General features: G+C 39.5%; 1 protein-coding gene across 1 annotated transcript in view; it reads left to right on the plus strand.

Annotated features, from left to right (window-relative positions):
- Positions 1–21,033, plus strand: part of LOC126298116 (Down syndrome cell adhesion molecule-like protein Dscam2) — a 337,586-nt gene that overhangs the window by 281,814 nt on the left and 34,739 nt on the right. Inside the window, exon 7 of the mRNA XM_049989436.1 lies at positions 3,253–3,424. Coding sequence (XP_049845393.1) covers positions 3,253–3,424 — 172 coding nt within the window. The remainder of the gene's footprint in view (positions 1–3,252; positions 3,425–21,033) is intronic.

Raw genomic sequence — 21,033 nt, forward strand, 5'->3', positions numbered from 1 at the left:
ACCCAGGATTCAGGAGCCAAACACGTCAAGAAAGAAAGCCAGATAAAGAATTAGAACTGAACCGTAGTGACAGTTTGGCAACAGCGAACGGATCGGGCGTGACGTTGAGCACTCTGCTTGATGGAAACCAGCTCCAACGCATGAAGTATGAATTATCAAATGATTTAAATCGGACTTCTTTTACACACCCTCCGAAGCTGTGTATGTGTACACAGCTACATTGACACATGACATTGTCTTCTGAGTGCTTCATTGTTTCGTCGTGTAGAGTATATTCACATAAGCTAGAAGACATTATTTTTATTTGACACATTATTTTCACTTTGACTTTAGATTCAAGATACATGCTACTGATATGTGCAGAAGTGTTTTTTGACAGAATAAACTCTTCATAATAAATAAACCAGTTTCACATATATGTCATCTCTCTCTCTCTCTCTCTCTCTCTCTCTCTCTTTCTCTCTCTAGCTGCCTATCTGCCTGTATCTAAATTTGTTCAGTCCATAATTCCCCGAAGAGTATTTATTTCAAGGACTAAAAACGTAAATGACATACTTCATGTTATCTCCCATTCTGCAACGATATTCACACCCACACCGAGAAAATTACTGGTAAGGACATGGTAGGGGCTACATCCCTTTATACCATTTATTAGCGTTTCTTCATGTTTGCATCACACACTGAACAAGAAAAGAATGACTGCTTAAATGTTTATGTACATACGATAATTAGTAGAATCTTGTCTTCATAAAACCTATGAGAGCGATACATACAGAGTTGTAGTATATTCCTAGTTTCATCAATGAAAGTTGTTCCCTGTAATTTATTAAGAATGCTTTCACGGGACAGTATGGATCTATCTTCAAGCCTTTGCTAGGACAGTTTTCTTAGCATCTCTTTGAAGCTATCCTATAGACCAAACAAACCTGTGAACTCTTGCTCTGGCCTTCTTTGAAGATGTTAGACCTATATGGTTACAGGTTCCAGACACTTGAGCAACGTTCTAGGGTGGATCACATGAATGTTTTGTACTGTTCTTCCGCAGACTGATATCGTTTCCCCATTATTCTACCAATGAACCATTGTCTTCCACCTGAAGTGTAAAATTTTATATAAAGTTTACGATCTTTGGACCGCTTTGAAATCTTATCAAGATGTGACTGCATATTTGTGCAGTTATTTTTCAGTCTCTGCTTCATTATAGATAAAGAAATCTGCGAAATGTTTTAGAATACTTTTAGTCTTGTCTGCAAAAGGAAAGGAGGAAGATTAGAGTTAAACGTTCCGTCGGCAGCATGATCATAAGAGATGAAGCTCAAACTCTGATTAAGAAAAGTTCATCCTCAAAGCAGTCACAAATTTCACTTGATACCCCATATTATCATACTTTCGATACATATGAAATGCTGAGTCAAATGCTTTTCGAAAGTCAAGAAATACTGCATATCCCTGGCTGCATTGATCCATGGCTTTCAGGATATAATGTGTGACAAGCATGAGTTGTGTGTCACATGACTGATGTTCTCAGAATCCATGTTGATTGTTATGGAGGAGATCATTCTTCTCGAAATTTTGTTCTTGTTGTTGTAATCGTTGTAGTCTTCAAAAAATGTGTTCAAATGTGTGTGAAATCGTATGGGACTTTATTGCTAATGTCATTAGTCCCCAAGCTTACACACTACTTAACCTAAATTATCCTAAGGACAAACACACTCACCCGTGCCCGAGAGAGGACTCGAACCTCCGCCAGGATCAGCCACACAGTCCATGACTGCATTGTAGTCTTCAGTTAGAAGACTGGTTTGGTGTACCTCTCCCCCTCCCCTCTTTATTGTGTGAAAGCCACTTCATCTTCTACAAACTACTACAATATACGCAGATTTGATCTTGCATACAGTATTCATGATATGGTGTCTCTCTACAGTTTTTATCCGCCACAGTTCCCTCTATTACAATTCTGAAGATTCCTTCAAGCCTCATGGTGTGTGCTATCAATCGATCCTTTCTTTTAGTTAATTTATGCAATAAATTTCTTTTTTCTCCATTTCACTTTCTCCTTAGACCCTCGATGTACCCATCTAACCATCATCACCATTCTGTAGCACCACATTTCAAAATCTTCTATTTTCTCCTTTTGTGCACCGCTTATCATCCACATTCCACTTACGCTACATTCCATTGAACTAACTTCAGGAAAGTCATCCTAACACTCAATTTTATGTTTGATGTTCACAAATTTCCCTTCTGCATAAATTCTATTCTTGCTGTTCAGTCTGCATTTTATAACATCTCTTCAGTCAGCCATTTTAGATATTTTGCTGCCCAAATATCAAAATTCATCTACTACTTTTAGTGTCTCGTTTCCTACACTAATTCCTTTAGCATAGCCTGATTAAATTCGATTACATTCCATTACCCTTATTTTACTTTTCTTGACGTTCGTCTTATAACCTCTTTTCAAGACATTATCCATTCCATTCAGTTGCTTTTCCAAGTCATTTCCTGTCTCTGGCATAATTAAAATGTCCTTGGCAAACCTTGAAGTTTTTATTTCTTCTCCTTAAACTTTGATTTCCTCTACCAATTTTACCTTGGTTGCCTTTATTGCTTGCTCAATGTCCAGATTGAATAACATCGATGATATCGTACACCCCTGTGTCACTGCCGTCTCCATCCAGCTTTCATTCCCTGCCCTTCGATTACGATAACTGTTATGAGGTTTCTTTACAACTATTAAATACATTTTCACTCTCTTTTTTGTATCCCTGCTACCTTCAAAATTTCAAAGAGTGTATTCCAGCTAAAATTGTCAGAAGCTTCCACTATAAACTTAGGTATGCCTTCCCTTAACATATCTTATAATCTAACCTGTGGAGTAAGTCTGGCCTCTTGTGTTTTTACCCTTCTCCAGAACTCTAAAATTATCTTCCTAAAGGTCAATAAATAACAGTTTCTTCATTCTTTGGTAAATAATTCACGTCAGTATTTTACAAGTAAAACTTACTAAACTGTTAGTTCAGCAATATTCAAAATTATCCTGATTTCTTTGGACTCTGAATAATAACATTTTCCTGAAGAGTGGATCTCATTATATTTTATTTGAGCCTAGAATATGTTCTAAGATTCTACATCAGATAGATGTCAATCATACTGGATGGTAGTTTTGTATATCAATTTGTTGCCTTATTTTTCATCAACCATTTCCATCTATACTTGTTATGACATTCTTTTTCCTACTTACTAATTTTACAGATCCACCATCATGGAAAGTAGAGCCAACTGATACAGAAACAGTGGCAGGAAAATCAATTATTCTTCCATGTGCTGCAGAGGGATCTCCAACTCCCCTAATAATGTGGAAGAGAGATACTGGAGCTATACCTCCCCTTTATCAAGAACTTAACCATTTAATGAAGAACTATAAGTGAGTACAATAGTACAGTGTTTTAAGTAAGTAATTACAACTGCTCATCCTTCTGGTTGTTGAATTAATGATACTGTTTACATTAAGACATCAAGCCTTTGTAATACTAAGGTAGTATCTTTTATGTGTATGAACGTGTATGTGTATGTATATATGCCCTGTACAGAAAATAATTGATGAACGTTATTTTCACATACTAACACAAAGATAGTCATACATATAAAACTTGTTATCTAAGTCTAAAACAGTTCAGATGTGGTAATGTATACAGTAGCAAAAACGCATGTGATCTGTTTCTTGAGAAGAATGAAACAAAGTAGGCCTACATCGAAACCGAGTGTATTGAAGAACTAAACAAGTCTTATGGCTTTGAAGAAAACTTCCATACGAAACCATTAACATCAAAAACTAGTGTATTGAGGAACTAAACATGTCTTATGACATTGAAGAAAACTTCCATAGGAAACCATTAAGCTCTGGTACGTCCATGAGAGTGTTTCATGAAGTAGTTGATACAACTATTGCAATTTAAAAGTAATAGATTACTGACAATACTATAAAAATGTACACAGTGTATGTTAACACTTTATGCAAATGTTAAAATCCATATATCTTATAAAAATGGAAATATGTATGTGGTGTTCCACATCTCCTCCTAAACCATCAGATCAATTTCAACCAGACTTGATATACATAGCATTTACTGTCCGGAAATACAGGCCACTTACTGTTTGGAAAGAATCACTGTGGGGGTAGGGACATCCTACATCTCAAAGTAGTTGGGGTGAAAAGAAGCACTGTTCACAATACGAAAATAGATTATTTTAATTTGCTATGTCAGAATGAGAGCACATGGTGACTTGCAACCAACTTTATGGATAATTTTAAGCATGCTCGAGACATCTTCTCACTGACACCCAGCAAAATGCTGAATGGAAAAAGTTTATTGCTTACCATTACTGCAACATCGCAGTTCATGCAGTAAATATGCCACATCAGGCATGACCTTTTAATTTATTACTTATTTACTTCGCCATTGTTTGCAGCTCATTTGCAGACAGTTTTCACATATACAACTGAACTGCAAAAATATATCACATTACGATATATGCTTATAGAGATATGACATCATAAACATTGAGCTGCGTGAACACGGAACTGAAAGGCGAAATTCGCTATAGATACAGGTGAAACATGTGTTCAAATGTGTGCGAAATATGTTACATATATGTGAAACATATGTGACATGTGAGTACATGGTACCATGATAAGGAAGCTCCTGCTAAACCCCTGGATTGTTTTAAATGGCACTTGATACACACATTACTTGCAAGCAAATCCTATGGGAGAAAGAACCAGCAACCTCCTGTTGGGTTGGTAGTGATATCACTGAGTGAGAGGGAGGGAGGAGGAGATAGACATAAGGTGGAGAGGGGGATGTAAACAGAAGATGAGGAGCAGAAGATCGACAAAGAAAGGGGGAAAGAGTAGATGGACATAGAAAGAAAAATGTTCAGAGAGAAAGGGGAGGATGAGATGGTCAAAGAGGAGGGAATAGGAAATGGCCAGAGAGAGTGTGGAGGATGAGTAGGGCAGGGAGAGGGATGAGAGGAGGAGAGGAACACAGTGCGGGATGAGGAGATGGACAAAGAGAATGGGGAGAAGTAGATGAACTTGTAAGGGGCAAGAGCAAATAGATGAAAAGAAGAAGGTGACATAAGGGGAAAGAGCACATGAACAGAGGGGGAGAAGAAGTTGAATAGAGGGAGAGGAACAGAGGGACAGTGAAAGGGGAGGATCAGATGAACAGTGAAGCAGGGGTGGATAATATGACCAGTAGTGGGGAGTGGAGGAGGGTAATAGAGAAATGATGGGAGAAGAAGATACATGGGGAAGGGGTGGAGAAATTAGGCAGAAAGAGACATAATGTGAAAATGGACTGATAGAAGATTGTAATAAACACATACTGCACAACATCAATTGCACACATAAAAATAGAGAGGAGAACTGCATCAAATTAGTTCTAGGATCGAAGACTACGTCACTGCCTACAACAACAATTAATTTTCAGCCAGAAATATGTAAGTAATTGTAAATGTAGTTTCATTGCTACCATTCAAACAAATAAGGTACAAGTGTAAAGATGGAATATAATCTTGTTAATAAGTAGTTATGTGTTCCTATTATCTCTTAATCAGTATTAAGCATGTAAGTGCGTTTTATTTTTGTTCATTGATGAAAACATTGCTTCACAAACGTGTGTAACAAAACATTGATATTACGCCCGCAGCCATGGATCCTCGTGGAAATGTTGAACGAAGAGTACAATGTTTCTCATTTTATTAGATTTCTCTTTATATTCCATATCGCAATACAGGTCAGTTTCTTAAAGATGTAGATCTATACCAGTTCACTAATATTCATTGAACATCGTAAGGAAATATTTGAATCCCTTTTTACAGCAACAGCCAAGACTTTGGCTCGCGAACCTTTCTCTGGCATGACTGCCATTACGGTCAGCCAGGATGCAAATTTTCTCCACCGCCTTGACACGCTGCTCGATGTGCGGAGGGAGACGAGGGGAACACAGCAAACACCCCCCTCATTTAAATGGCAATGCAGTCGCACTGCATACGACTTGGTTTCATGTTCCATATTTTGGCAATATACATCACAAACAAAACAAATTTTCGATACTGTCCCTGTTTTTGTGCGGTGAAAACACAATACAACTATTATGTGGTACAATGTATCGGCATACGGACAGATATAGACACTTCCACAGATTTTCGCACTCAGGCTGCCAAGTAATCGTCACTTACTTAGTTTCATAATCGATGAAAGGTCTTTCACACATATATGTTGATCGAAATATTGTGGCTCTTTTGCAACCTCATTATGGAGACGTGGAATCCCTGCCAGAGGAAAACGGTGTAGATGTCCTGAAAGGGTATGTCTTTAAACGGGAATTACGTTTCAAATCAGTCACATTTGCACATGCACAGTGAAACTTTCAACTGAAATGGCAAATTGTCAGAAAAACAGCTGAAACGGATTTAAGACTGGCAGTGTCCGCAAAACGTGTAGAAAGCTACTCCTGTCATTTTTGCAAGGCCACAATGAATTCCTCAAACCTTGCATTTTCTTTAATGCAGTTGAGCTTAGATATCTGAAGTGTGTTTGTCAGAACTGATCTCTTCTACAGTGCGATTTTCTTTCTAAATGCTCCCTCATAAAAACAGAAATAAGTCATTTCTCACCTTTCAGTGTCTTAACTGTGGGCAGTGCGCAGTCAAGTCCACTTAAAATGTAAGGTGTACGACCCACTCCGCAAGTTCTAAATATTGTTGCTGCACTTCTTTTTCCTTCATACTTTCGACAAAAGCAGGTTTTAAATAGAAAAGTTGTGCCAGGCATATTCCTCGACATAACCAATCTACCTTGTAGCAAGTCTCTACAAACATTTTATTTATTTTTTATCTACACATCAAGTTCCGTAGTACCAAATTGGGGAGCAAATCTCCAAGGTCATGGAACGTGTCAGTACATGAAATTACAACATAAAAGTAATAACAGATCAAAAATAATATGTTTATGAACCCGAAAAAGTCAAGCCATGTGTTTAATTAAACGCAATCAACAATACAACAATAGTCAGCTTACTTTTTCACGGAACTCCTCGACAGAATAGAAGGAGTGGTCCTTGTGGAAACTTTTCAGTTTCGATTTGAAAGCGCGTGGATTACCGCTAAGATTTTTCAATTCTAGTGGCAGATTATTGAAAATAGATGCAGCAGTATACTGCACACCTTTCTGCACAAGCGTTAAGGAGGTCTGACCCACATACAGGTTTGATTTCTGCAGAGTATTAACTGAGTGAAAGCTGCTTATACTTGAGAATAAGGTAATTATAAGTAACAGAATTATTTTTACTACGAACATTGTCGACCCTGTGCTGCTCACCAGACACTTCCTTCAGAACTGACCATATGGTTTTAATTTTATCCTGTGAATTAGCTAATCTATTTGCATACCACGTACTCTTTGCCTTCCTAATAACATTTTAAGCACCTTACAGTACAATTTGTAATTGGCTACTGTAGCTTGATTGTGACTACTTCTAATGTTTTTAATATTTTGATATAATTCCCGCTTTGTTCTGCATGATATCCTGATCCCACTAATCTGCCACCCGAGCTGCCTTTTACTGCAAGCACCCCATTTTGAACGTTTTAATGGAAAACAACTCTCAAAGAACATGAGAAATGTGTTAAGGAAAGCATTTATTTCTCATCTATGTTATCGGCACTATATACATCCTGCCACTGTTGTTCCTTGACGAGGTTTAAAAAACTCTCTGTTGCTCTTGGATTAACGTTCCTACATAGTTTGTAATTATATGTGACATTTGTTTGAGTACAAAAGCTTTTTAGTGTTAAAATTTGTGCATCATAGTATGAAAGGTCATTCACTCTTTTGCTAACAGAATGCTCATATAGTAATGAAGAATGAATAAAAATATTCCCTAGTTGGAAAAAACAAAGTCTGCATCAGAACATATGAATTTAGGAGATCTACCAGCATCCTTTTTCTTGCACCACCATTTACAAAATTTATATCAAAGTCGCCACATATAACTAATTTCTGGTCTTGTTATAAAGTGAATCAAGAACACTCTCTAGCTTCAGCAGAAATGCTCGGAAATCAGTGTTAAGGAACCTATAAACAACAAAAGTTAGGAGTTTAGTTTCACTAAATTCAACTGCCGCTGCACTATATTCAAATATCTGTTAAGTGCCGTGCTGTGATACGTCTATGGACTCAAATGGAATTCTGTTTTTTACGTACATAACCACTACCCCACCCCGCAAGGAACTCCTTGAAAAACAGCCAGCTAATCTGTATCCTGGCAAAGAAAGCCTCTGAATTGTCAAATTTTTAAGTGGTGCTCCGATATACCAATAATTTCATCTATAAGCAGTTCACTAACTTTATCTCTAATACCTCTTATATTTTGATGAAATATGCTAATTCCTTCTCTACTTGGAAACATGACGTCCTCTGAAGGGGAGCCCTTAGTTAGCTCGACTTCCTTTAAAAAGATATACGTATCAGCTGACTTCAATCTAAAAAAGGTGCAGCTCTACCACTAACTACTATAGGAATTTTTCCGTGAATTATACCACCACAGAACATTTATTTACCTATAAGCTTTGCCAGCCTCCCTTGCCCATATCTATTGAGGTGCAGACCATGCCTAGTGAACCCCAATCTAATTATAGACTCAACTGGCACCACTGAAATGAAACCCATGCTCTCTGCCATCAGTGCCTTCTCCAGCCCCATGTTAACATGCCTTACAGCCGCGTTAAGATGAGGCCAATCATGATGCTGAAACAAGTGCACGAAATTCAAATTAGTGCCACCAGTTTCAGAAGCTAATTTTACAAGGTCACCACCTACATCATATTCCTCGTCCCTTTCAAGACTGTTTCCTGCACCACCCGCTATCACTACCTGATCCTCCTTCATAAAATTCCTACATAACTCCCCTCTGCTGTAAGTCACCTGAGCCAAGCCTGCACTAGGCTTCACAAAGCTGGTGACCTGGTACTCACTCCCCAACACTTCCTGCAACCGCTGGCCCACACCTCTACCGTGGGAACTGCCTAGCAGCAGAACCTTCTTCTTTCTGTTAGATTTTGCATCTGATCTAGGGCTCCTAACTACTGAGGACTGCTGCATTTTCCTTACACTTACAGCTACAAAAGGCTCCTCTACCCTCAACTCTGGCAGATGCTTAAATCTATTGCATATACTCAAAGTATAACAGTGTGAGTACCTCCCCCTCCTATCTGCCTTCTTGCCAACTACCAGTTCCCATACCCCAGCACCCTTCACCCTCCTCAACCTTCCTAGTTCCTCCTTTGCGTGTTGTAACTGCACCTGAAGGGCACAGACCTTACGCTTCTGCTTCTCTATCAACTTATTTCTACTACAGATTGTGCATTCCCAGGAGAGGGTCTCGATAGAATGGCCACAGACTTCCAAAATGCACCCCCCTCCCCCTATCGAAAATACTTTGAAAAAATCCCACACCATAACCCACTACTCACAAACCTACGACAGAGCCCAGACTTCTCACTCTTGGTAAAATTTTACAGTTACTGAAAAAAGCTATACGTTACCTAATAATATATACGAACTCAGAAATTTTAGTATTGTACCTCCAATCCCTTCACGTGCTCTGTACCTGCTAATTGTACACAAAGCGCTTCCTGATCCACAGAACAGTGAATCCCGTCTGTCAATCATTGTCATTGTTTGCTCTTTTCTTCTTCTTTCGTTTCACCCTCTTTGCGGTAACCTGCATCAATCATTTCTTTGTGCGTTGTTCTTTTCTTAGGGCCCAGTATTTCTTCATTCTTTCTGATATTCTTTTCCTCTCTTCTTACGAGATGAATCGTTTGGACTTTTGTGTAGATTTGTCTTGGAATCTTATGTTTTCATCTATAGTAATTAATTTAGCTGTTCGATCAATAAGTGAATTTTCTGAAATCTTTAATTCTACTAGGTCTTTCTCAGTTTCTTTAAACCAGTTCGGTTTCCTTTTGCGGTTACGGAAGAAGTCAAAGATTTGTTTAGTTAATCTGTTGGAATTCATTCTGAGAAGATGACCATAAAAATTTATCCTCCTTTTTCCAATAGAATCCGAAAGTTTTTCATTTTCTTGTGGAGAGTTTCATTTTTGATGTATATAAACTTATTGTCTTGAAATTTGGGCCCAATGATTTTTCTTAAAATTTTTCTTTCCTTTAGCTCAAGTTTCTCCATTTGACCTTTGAAATTCATGTTAAGTGTTTCTGCTGCGTACAGTGCTTCTGGCTTAATCACTGTCTTGTAATGTGTAATTATGGACCCCCATAAAAGGGATTTTTTGTTGTATGTATTTTTTTGTTTGTTGGAAGGCCCATTCAAGTTTATTTTTTCTGGATTCCATTGCTTTCCTTTCCCCAGCATTCTAACTAATCCATTCTCCGAGATATTTGATTTCTTTTAGTATTTCAATCTTCTGTTCTTGAATTTTGAGGTATTTACATCAGTGCTTGATGTTTGTCAATATCTTAGTTTTTTCAAAGGAGATGTGAAGACCTACACTCCTGGAAATTGAAATAAGAACACTGTGAATTCATTGTCCAAGGAAGGGGAAACTTTATTGACACATTCCTGGGGGCAGATACATCACATGATCACACTGAGAGAACCACAGGCACATAGACACAGGCAACAGAGCATGCACAATGTCGGCACTAGTACAGTGTATAACCACCTTTCGCAGCAATGCAGGCTGCTATTCTCCCATGGAGACGATCGTAGAGATGCTGCATGTAGTCCTGTGGAATGGCTTGCCATGCCATTTCCACCTGGCGCCTCAGTTGGACCAGCGTTCGTGCTGGACGTGCAGACCGCGTGAGACGACGCTTCATCCAGTCCCAAACATGCTCAATGGGGGACAGATCCGGAGATGTTGCTAGCCAGGGTAGTTGACTTACACCTTCTAGAGCACGTTGGGTGGCACGGGATACATGCGGATGTGCATTGTCCTGTTGGAACAGCAAGTTCCCTTGCCGGTCTAGGAATGGTAGAACGATGGGTTCGATGACGGTTTGGATGTACCGTGCACTATTCAGTGTCCCCTCGACGATCACCAGAGGTGTACGGCCAGTGTAGGAGATCGTTCCCCACACCATGATGCCAGGTGTTGGCCCTGTGTGCCTCGGTCGTATGCAGTCCTGATTGTGGCGCTCACCTGCACGGCGCCAAACACGCATACGACCATCATTGGCACCAAGGCAGAAGCGACTCTCATCGCTGAAGACGACACGTCTCCATTCGTCCCTCCATTCACGCCTGTCGCGACACCACTGGAGGCGGGCTGCACGATGTTGGGGCGTGAGCGGAAGACGGCCTAACGGTGTGCGGGACCGTAGCCCAGCTTCTTGGAGACGGTTGCGAATGGTCCTCGCCGATACCCCAGGAGCAACAGTGTCCCTAATTTGCTGGGAAGTGGCGGTGCGGTCCCCTACGGCACTGCGTAGGATCCTACGGTCTTGGCGTGCATCCGTGCGTCGCTGCGGTCCGGTCCCAGGTCGACGGGCACGTGCACCTTCCGCCGACCACTGGCGACAACATCGATGTACTGTGGAGACCTCACGCAACACGTGTTGAGCAATTCGGTGGTACGCATGCCCACTATACGCCCTCGCTCAAAGTTCCATCAACTGCACATACGGTTCACGTCCACGCTGTCGCTGCGTGCTACCAGTGTTTAAGACTGCGATGGAGCTCTGTATGCCACGGCAAACTGGCTGACACTGACGGCGGCGGTGCACAAATGCTGCGCAGCTAGCGCCATTCGACGGCCAACACCGCAGTTCCTGGTGTGTCCGCTCTGCCGTGCGTGTGATCATTGCTTGTACAGCCCTCTCGCAGTGTCCGGAGCAAGTGTGGTGGGTCTGACACACCGGTGTCAATGTGTTCTTTTTTCCATTTCCAGGAGTGTATTTTAGCTGCTTGTTTCTTTAGTTCAAGGATTTGCTCCCGTGCTTCTTCCATTGTTTCAGCAAACACGGCCATATCATCTGCAAAAGCAATGCAATTTACTTTAAGGTTCTTCTTTTTGCAACCCAGTCTTATACCACTCTTAATTCTCTGACTACTTTCTCAAGCGCACAATTGAACAGCAACTGTGAACTGTGAGAGCCCATCCCCTTGTCGCACTCCCGTTTTTATTTCAAAGGGTTCCGATAGTTCTCCCATAAATTTAACTTTATAAAATGTATTTGTAAGGGTCGCTTTCATAATATTTGTTGTTTTCTTATCCAAACCCATTTCTTCCAGGACTGATAATAGAGACTCTCTATCAATCGAATCATATGCTTTTTTTGAAATCAATGAAGGAGATTACGTATGTCTTTGAACTTGATATTTTGTATGATTTTTGGTTTGCTCTTTTATTGTCAACTAAATCTTTAAATTTTTTCTGTGTGGTACTGTAATGTCCTTTAACAGCAAATTTGCAGTACCCGTCGATTATGCGACTGCATATAAAAAATTTCCCATCCCTCTCTTCTATCATCACATTCAGTTGTAAAGGCTTGTGACGATAGGCAGCCAGATTGCCTCTTTTTGTGCAAACGGACGCGGGACCTGTGAACAACGTCCTTAGGAACTCTTTGAGTGCGAGTTCGCAAAAGGACAATGACGTTTACGGCATTCGACGCCTCACATATTGTCCAATACTGCTTTCTAACGGCAACAGGAGGACGAACTTGATGTATCCAATGGTGAGCACAACATGCGTCTACGCAGCGTAACTGAACTGCTTAGTCGACGAGTGCCAGTGGTGTTCGTACGGAGCAGAATAATGGCAACGATAAACAAAGAAAATATTGCATTATGTCTACAGTAACATTTGCTGAAGTTGATATTTCATCAGAAAGGAACTCTAGGAATTTTGCATAGTAGGAAGAAGTGGCGGATGAAATATTAACGTTTGTGCAAGATGTCAGTGGAATGTGTGGTGTGCTATACGCTCGACTGTGTAGACAATGTACATGAGGAGTACAATATACTTGCCTAACAAGTGAAAGTGATACCAAAACAGGTATCGAGCCGTGTAGTTCATCATCCTTGACAGTCAGGGAGCCACAAATCCCGACTCAGTGAAACATAGTAACGGACAATCGTTGTCCAAGGAGCGGATATTAATCACGATTATGTACAAGGAAGATCATTCACAGCGTAGTAAAAAAAAAAAGACAGATTTAGAAAAAGTCCGCAGCAATATGGGCTTGTAGTGCATAAGAAAAACTTCGGATATTCAAGGGAGCTCAAGGTGCACTTAGAAAAACCTGGTGTATGCACGTTTCAAGGATGCTCGCCAAAATTTCCAAGATGTGCATATGTGCATGATAGTGACCTACTACGTTATGTACTTCAAATTACGCGCGACATAGATTACTGTGATTTAAGGGAAGCACTGGATGCTTGCATAACTTGGGACAATGCTGCAGAATTGCAAGACATAAACTAACGAGTTTTCAAAGTGTCAACTTGATGATGCATAGTGAACTGCCGAATCGACCTGAAAATTTGTAGATGAGATAAAATAACTTATCCCATCTTTCAGGAAGGAACTTGTTTTCAACACCGAACAATCGGAATGTGAAGAGGAAATGCATATAAAAGGAACCCTGTGAATTAGAAGTACCAAGAGAGTTGTACCAAGAGCAGCTGAAATCGGTGCCTTAACCCATTCGTATACAAATGTGCCGACTGTTAATCTGGATGGTAAATTGGCTGGAAAGTTATTTACTGTCCTGCGGGGAGGTGGAAGTGCTCTGGCCCATACGATTCGTTCTGGTGTGCGTGATCTTGCAAGGGCAGTGGGGAATATTTACGTCACAGCAAGCAAGAAAATGGGCGTAAGAGAACTACAGCTATGGTATCATCACTGCGTTTGGACAATAGCTGGTCAAAATAACGTAATTTTTCTTGATTCCTGGTCTAAGCATAAAAATCATACCCTTGAAAGCAAAGTATCCTTCCCGAAAAGTGTGTGGCGTTGTAATTCATACCACCTGGAACCACTGGACAAATGCAGCCTCTGGATGTTTGTTTTCAGTGCCTATAAAACATATAATCGCACTTTCTGCAGCTACGCCTTAAAGTATAGGCAGTTTCACGATAAGCTCCACGATAGACTGTTTCGCATTCGGTTGCATGCCATTACATTCCATCAGTTCTCATCTCCCCGTTACACTAGTATGATTCTATATGCATTCTTCAAGAGCGAATATCTAGCTGAAATTCCTGTACGATTTGTAATTCTCAAGGCGTTCGTCTGCGAATATTTGTGATCACCCTTTCACGCCATTTTTCAATCGGTGTTCATGGTGCCAGTTAATGGTTTGTTTTGAAAATGTTGTGAATATCAACGATGTCATTTTGTTAACTGTAATACAAACATCCCATGAAGGTTGATCCCTGCACGTCCCGGAGTCTCACGTTCTGTCGCCCTCCTGATGGACATCGTGAATCATTAGGAACTAATATTTTTATGTCATAATTGTTAACAGAACACTTTCAAATGAGCCTTACTAAAAATTGAAGTTGCCAACTCGCACTCAAGGGGTTCCTTGTAAATCAAATGTCGCGCTGTTCCGGATAATTTCTTGAAGAACCGAACAAAGTCGAATCGTGTGCGGTTTGGCATGTCGTGATCGGTCCTGCGTTTGTTCTGCTGATTTCCCCTAAGAGGCAGTTTCGTTCTGAATATTTATAAACAGCTGATGAACTACGTTATCAGCAGATCCTTATCCGAAAACGAAATATTCAAGTCATTCAGATGACTGCGTATATCATCAATGAATGCAAGATCACTTTCCCATGAATTCCACGAAGATTAACTATAAAGGTTATTTCATCGAAATCCTCACATAAATTGCTTAGTGACGAAACCTGTTTCACTGACTAATCATTATCAGTATCACATAAATACTTCTTGGCCATTGGATGTGTCGTGACATGCTAGGAGTCAACGGTTCTATTATGCTCCTGCTTAAAAGTAAAATGCTCACTGATACTCTGTGCCTGTGATGTATTGTAGAAATAAACAAAATTTTCCATGAGGACTATTTCAGTTCAGGATATAAACGTTACTCGTTTCAATAAATCTATTTAATTCATCCAGAAAACAAAGAAATCGGTTTAGCAACTGGCTCCGGTTAAGTCAATGAATTTCACTATAACAAGGCAGACTGTCGTACCTGTTATCCATATCTTCAAGAATGATTTCATTGGGAAGCTTAATGAAAGTTCTTTCCATTTATTATTCAGGTGCGCTAAGAATCCTTATCTATATCCCAGCATAGCTGGCGTTCAGTCAATACACATACAAACTAATTAATAGCATCATAAACCTATATTTTCTACATTTGTTCAAGGCTGCTAATTATGTCACATTTATTCATCGTATTCCTCATTGCTAGCATGTCCAGGAGTTCTTCTCTCACCTCAAGTTCACTGTTAACTTCTCCGATAAAGATGTCTAGTTATCCTGTACCGTGGTATCTACACTTTCAGCGAGCACTAAGGAATATGCAACAAATTCTTAAAAAGATTTGTGAGCTGCCACATCCTGTATGCAACGCGTGATTGTCATCTTTAACTATTCTACTTGAAGCAGACATAAATTTCAGCTAGTAATTACGAAGAATTCTTTTATTACGTCACCACCTGAAGAAAATATGCCCAAGGATTTTGTTAAGAGTAATGTATTTTTTCAGCGTGCCAAAATGGCAGGCTCTTTTCATTTTCCTTTGGCTTCTGCCTCCTCTTCACAGAGCTTCCTTTTAATTTTTAAAACCTTGTGTACACGCCCATGTCCTTCAGATATTCTGTTCATACATTCCTTGACGTTGTAAGACAAGAAATATCTTTTTAAACAGATCTTCCTAAATGTAATCCAGGTCTTGTCTCGCACTAAACATTTTGCGAAACCTCTTTTTACGTCTCACTGTGCGACGACATTGTCCTTGTACCAGAAGCTGTCTCACCATTGCTGTTAGTACAGGGCACCCCTCTCAAAACTGACCAACTCCTATTTCACTATGTCGTTTCACTTTTGTTGCCGTGACAACACTGAGCACTTGCATGTTCCTCACTCCCGACCTCCAATATTAACGTGAACAAGAGCCCACGCGGGTGTGAATATTCTCAAAATCATTGGGTTGCTAATCGCTGATCTAAATCACGCAAGAAGAAAAGTCATCCGTGTCTTCCAGGTTAGAACTGTATCAGGTAGGATTACATCGACAGTACGAGAATAGAACACATTTAATTAATAAACCTAATTTATATTTAGTAATTTAAAGGTGTATCTTAGGCGCAGGATTTTATGAATTAAAATAAAACACTGAGCACATGTTTCCTCAAAAATTAGAAGGGGATTCAAGTCTTACTGTGACACTGCTGGTATGTCTGCCATTCTGGTCATTAATGTGAAGTACTAATGTAGCCACCATGATCTGTTGGATATTATTATTCCACACTTATCTAATAGAGTCAGATACAATCCCACTCGCTCCTAAGATTTTTGGAAAAAAATCATGATTTGTGGTGCTCGACAGCGCAAATGAGGGGACAGAAGTTTCAGAATACTTTCTTGTCCCTATCATGGAAATTTGTCCTGCTTCTAAAAGGTAGAAGAATCAGTAACCATAAACAGCATGGGGATAGAGAATGAAGTGGAACCTTGGCGTTAACGATGTTAAACATACATCCACAAGATAATTATACAGTTTTCTAAGACTTCCTCAAGATGTATGATTTCCTCTTGATCTTGAGCTTCTGACAAGTACCTCCCATGTTATGGTTGTGAGGAAGAGAACAAATGAGGCTAACGTTCTGTAAACTAGAGTGATAACTGATATAAGTGTGAATGTTATTAGAAAGTAGGAAAAGCTAAAGCTCCACATCGGAGGAATTACGTAAATGAAATGGAAAGAGGACTTGCATTTCTTAATATTTTCCCAGCGTTTAAAATATTCAAATAACTAACGGGAATGCAGTTGGGTGACTTCTTCGACAACCACCGATATTTCGACTGGCTCACTGCCTGTCATTTCCAAGGATCAAATGCAGCGAGAATGCACCGTGTAAGTAAATTCAAAACCTCGATATGCAAAACATCCAAGGAAGATCTCACACACACACACACACACGTTAAACACTATCGCCACAACACAGCGCAAAATGTCCAGTGACAAAAGTTATTGATAGTGAACATTAATAACCAAAGTGTGAGGCAGCATTAACTCTGTCCCTCTGTTGTTTGGCCAGGGCGAGAGTAGGAATATACACATAATTTAAGCAAAAACCTTCATCTCTATTTATAAAATTACTCAATAATTTAATTTCATCTGCTTCCTTAATAACACTATCCCAATAGCTGGAAGTGCATGCCAGACTTCTCGTGTTTTTATATTCCGTATGATAACCAGTGCAAAGGCAGTGTTCTAAAATGGCCGTCTTGTTCAGTGAGTAGGACCAATTCGTTCCTTGGGTCACACGGCCCACGTCACCTCATACAATGAACATTTGTCAGCTGAGTTAGCCCATTTCGAAGTCACCTTTTCTCAGATGATAATAATGAGAGGGCAGCATGGAGGGTAAAATTCATAGAGGGAGACCAAGAGATGAATATACTAAGCAGATTCAGAAGGATGTAGGTTGCAGTAGGTATTGGGAGATGAGGAAGCTTGCACAGGATAGAGTAGCATGGAGAGCTGCATCAAACCAGTCTCAGGATTGAAGACAACAACAACAACCAGTTTCTTTAGCTGTTCAATGTAAGAGGCTGTTTGGCATTCGAGGCCCCATTCGTATGCACAGTATAAACATAGGTACCTAATTACCAATTATCAAGCCATGGTGTTGTCAATGGGTGAATTCAGAATTTTTTGAATTTTTGCAAAACGTTGAACGAAACTTACAAATGGTAGAAAAATGACGACTTGTCCGACAGACGCAATTACTCTACTTGAAATGTTTTTGATACCTATGGCATCTGCATAGGTGTGCTATAATTAAAGATTAAAAATACGTGTTTAAATGCTGTGAAGAACTTACGAGTCACATATTTATTTGTTAACCAAAGTTTTATATTCGGAAAATAATTATTTCAAGCGTTTGACATAATTATTATATAGTTTGTTTTACGAATATGAAAATCCAATTAGTTGAACTAGAGTGGAGTCGTCTAAATTCTAGCAGTGGTTTTCATCAACTGTAGATGATCAAGATAAGTTTTAGAGTCATCTAGACTTTATGCGCCAGAACTAGGGGAAGGTAGTCTGTTACTGGACAGCGGACGCTATCAGACAAAAGCAGTTTCCATTATTTCCCGCTTGAGGCAGCACCTGTCAATCATACACTGAGCTGGTCATAAAGAACTATGCAAGCCCACGCCATATTGGAATTGTCCTATAAACAATATGTTTCGTGATTCAAGTTTTTGTATTTTCGCGAAGGTAGACTAAATGTATTTCTGTATTATTGCTATCACAGCATTTATTGTGGTTTATATACCTACATAATTGATGTGGTCTAGTTTTATTCGTATTGTTACAAGACGGTAGATAGCAATGACGAGGTGTGAGGTATTCGTAACAGTAACTGCTGTTAAAGAAGATGTTAAAGGTAGCATTATTATTGCTATAACTATTGTTATTGTCATTATTATTAATATTATTATTACGTTTTTGTTTATTATTATCCAAGTAACAGTGTTGTTGTAATTATTATTATTATTAATGTCATTGTTATTATGTTATTGTTTAAGATTATCCGCTATTGCGTCACATCACACCCTAGTAGGCCTACTACACAGAATAAAGTCATCCGCCATTTGTTAAAGTACAAGGTCCAACCTCTTGAATATCAGGCTAAGCGAAATTGGCACTCAGAAAATACCTGTTTTTGTATCTAAGTAAATAAGGATGATATCAAAAGTTCCAGTAGCCACAATTTTAATTATATTTGAGGATAACTCTTCGATCCTTCTCGTCTAAAACTTCAGTCGTGGAGTCATAGAATAACAATTGATGTTTATAGACTTATCAAAGATAGTTCCATCTTTAGTCGAAGAGTATCAAAATACCCACTGTAGGATATCATCAAGGAATTAAATGCTGCCTCAGGGAAATTATCTGTTTATTGACTATACTTCACGTAATTCATAAGTGAAAGAAAGTCCAAATTATTCAAATCAGCGTACCTGTCAGTTAACTAACACGAGACAGTACCAACAACAAAACAAAGCACAATACCATGTTTCTCTGTCAGTCACGTCGTCTCATTGTTTCTTTCTTGGAGGCTGACTATCGCTTTCTTCTGGCTCAGTTTTAGACCACACTGCTCCAGATTTACCTTGAAGTTCCTGTACCTGTCTTAAACTTGTTCAACTTTCTTCAAACAATATTGGACCTTAACTTCACACTTAACCAGAAATTAAATTAAAATCGTTAAAAAAATACTCATTCACTAGAACTATAATGAATAAATAATAATCTGCACTAGACCACTATGTAATCTGATTCATATCTGAACACTTTCAGCACTGTAGAGCCCAAAGGAATAACACATGTGTCTTTAGAAGAACTAGCGAATCGTAGGCTCCACATGATTATCAGCTGCTTTTAGCAGCTGCCACTCTTTCTCTAGTGGAAGCGAGAGAGGGGATGGACGTGGCAATGGGACGCGTGCTCACTATTAATGGCTGCTGCTGGGAAGTTAACAGGAGTGTATAGCTAACCAGCCCCCTCAGCCTTCCAAACTGGCGCCTGTCACACTGACAGCCGTTCATGTCTTAAATGCCGCGGTTTAAGAGTGCATTTTAAAAGTATGAAGTAAGCCCGCAACTGAAATTATAGAAAACATATATACCGAGAATATTTAAATGTAAAAATGGCGTCTTATCTGTTGTAACTGTAATGTGCAATTACGACAGTTACTAACACGCCTCGCCTCTGGTAGAGAGCCATTCATACGTTGTCTGGTCTCTGACAAAGTGCAATCAGGTGGTGTCGCACATCACATTGATAAATACATTTCAAGTTTTGTGTTGGTTTCTGGCTTTCCAAGGGAACCGTGGGGATAATACATGGCAACTGGGATGAAAAAGATATTAAGTTGCCATGACGAAGTTATTTGTAAAGAAATGACAGTTGCTGGATATAGTTTTTCAGGAGATCGTGTCAAAAGTCCGTTGGAAGGGAAAGAGGCCACAACTAAGCGTTCTTGCTAGGATAGCGAAAACACGTTTAGTAGAACGTTTGACAGTGATCAAGATGAAATACTATACAATCATCTAAAAGTTTTCGGTAGTCAACTAATAGTACTAAGTAAACCAGAATTTTTAGAACTAGTTTAATAAAGAAAACATGTATGGCCGGAAAAGATTTTCGTTATACCTTTATCAACCAACATCTGTGCTTAAGACTGAGAATAGCGGAATTGAAAAGCCCAGAGCGTGCTGCTGGTTTCAGCCAGCAAACGTTCACCACACCATCACGAATACTTAATGCGGGCGAAACCAGTGTGCCTTGTGTACACAACAACAGACTAAAGGTAATGTCTTTAGAAGGGAAAAAGACAAGTTGGGATATCGGCATCTGGGGAAAGAGGATGGAATGTCTGTTCTGTTCTCGATAAATGCAGCAGGAGGTCAGTTCATTCCGACTTTGTTCGTATTCCCTGGTGCGATGATTGATAATGACTTTAAAAAGGACGAGTCAGTAGAAGCACCTTTGACAGGCAGATGAGTGGGTAGATCACCAAAGATGGATTCCCGAAATTAATTAAAGGTTTTATTTAAAGTGTAAACCTTACTGAGAAGAGCCCAGTCATATTTGTCATAGATGGCCACTCTAGTCACAAGGATCTTGGCTTAATCCTCCATACGAAGGGAAAACATATTCGCATGATACGTCTGCCAATTCACACTTCCAAAAAGATGCAGTCGTTGGATCAGTCAATTCTCTACG

The sequence above is a fragment of the Schistocerca gregaria genome, chromosome X, assembly GCF_023897955.1.
Source record: "Schistocerca gregaria isolate iqSchGreg1 chromosome X, iqSchGreg1.2, whole genome shotgun sequence".
Classification (NCBI taxonomy): Eukaryota; Metazoa; Arthropoda; class Insecta; order Orthoptera; family Acrididae; genus Schistocerca; species Schistocerca gregaria.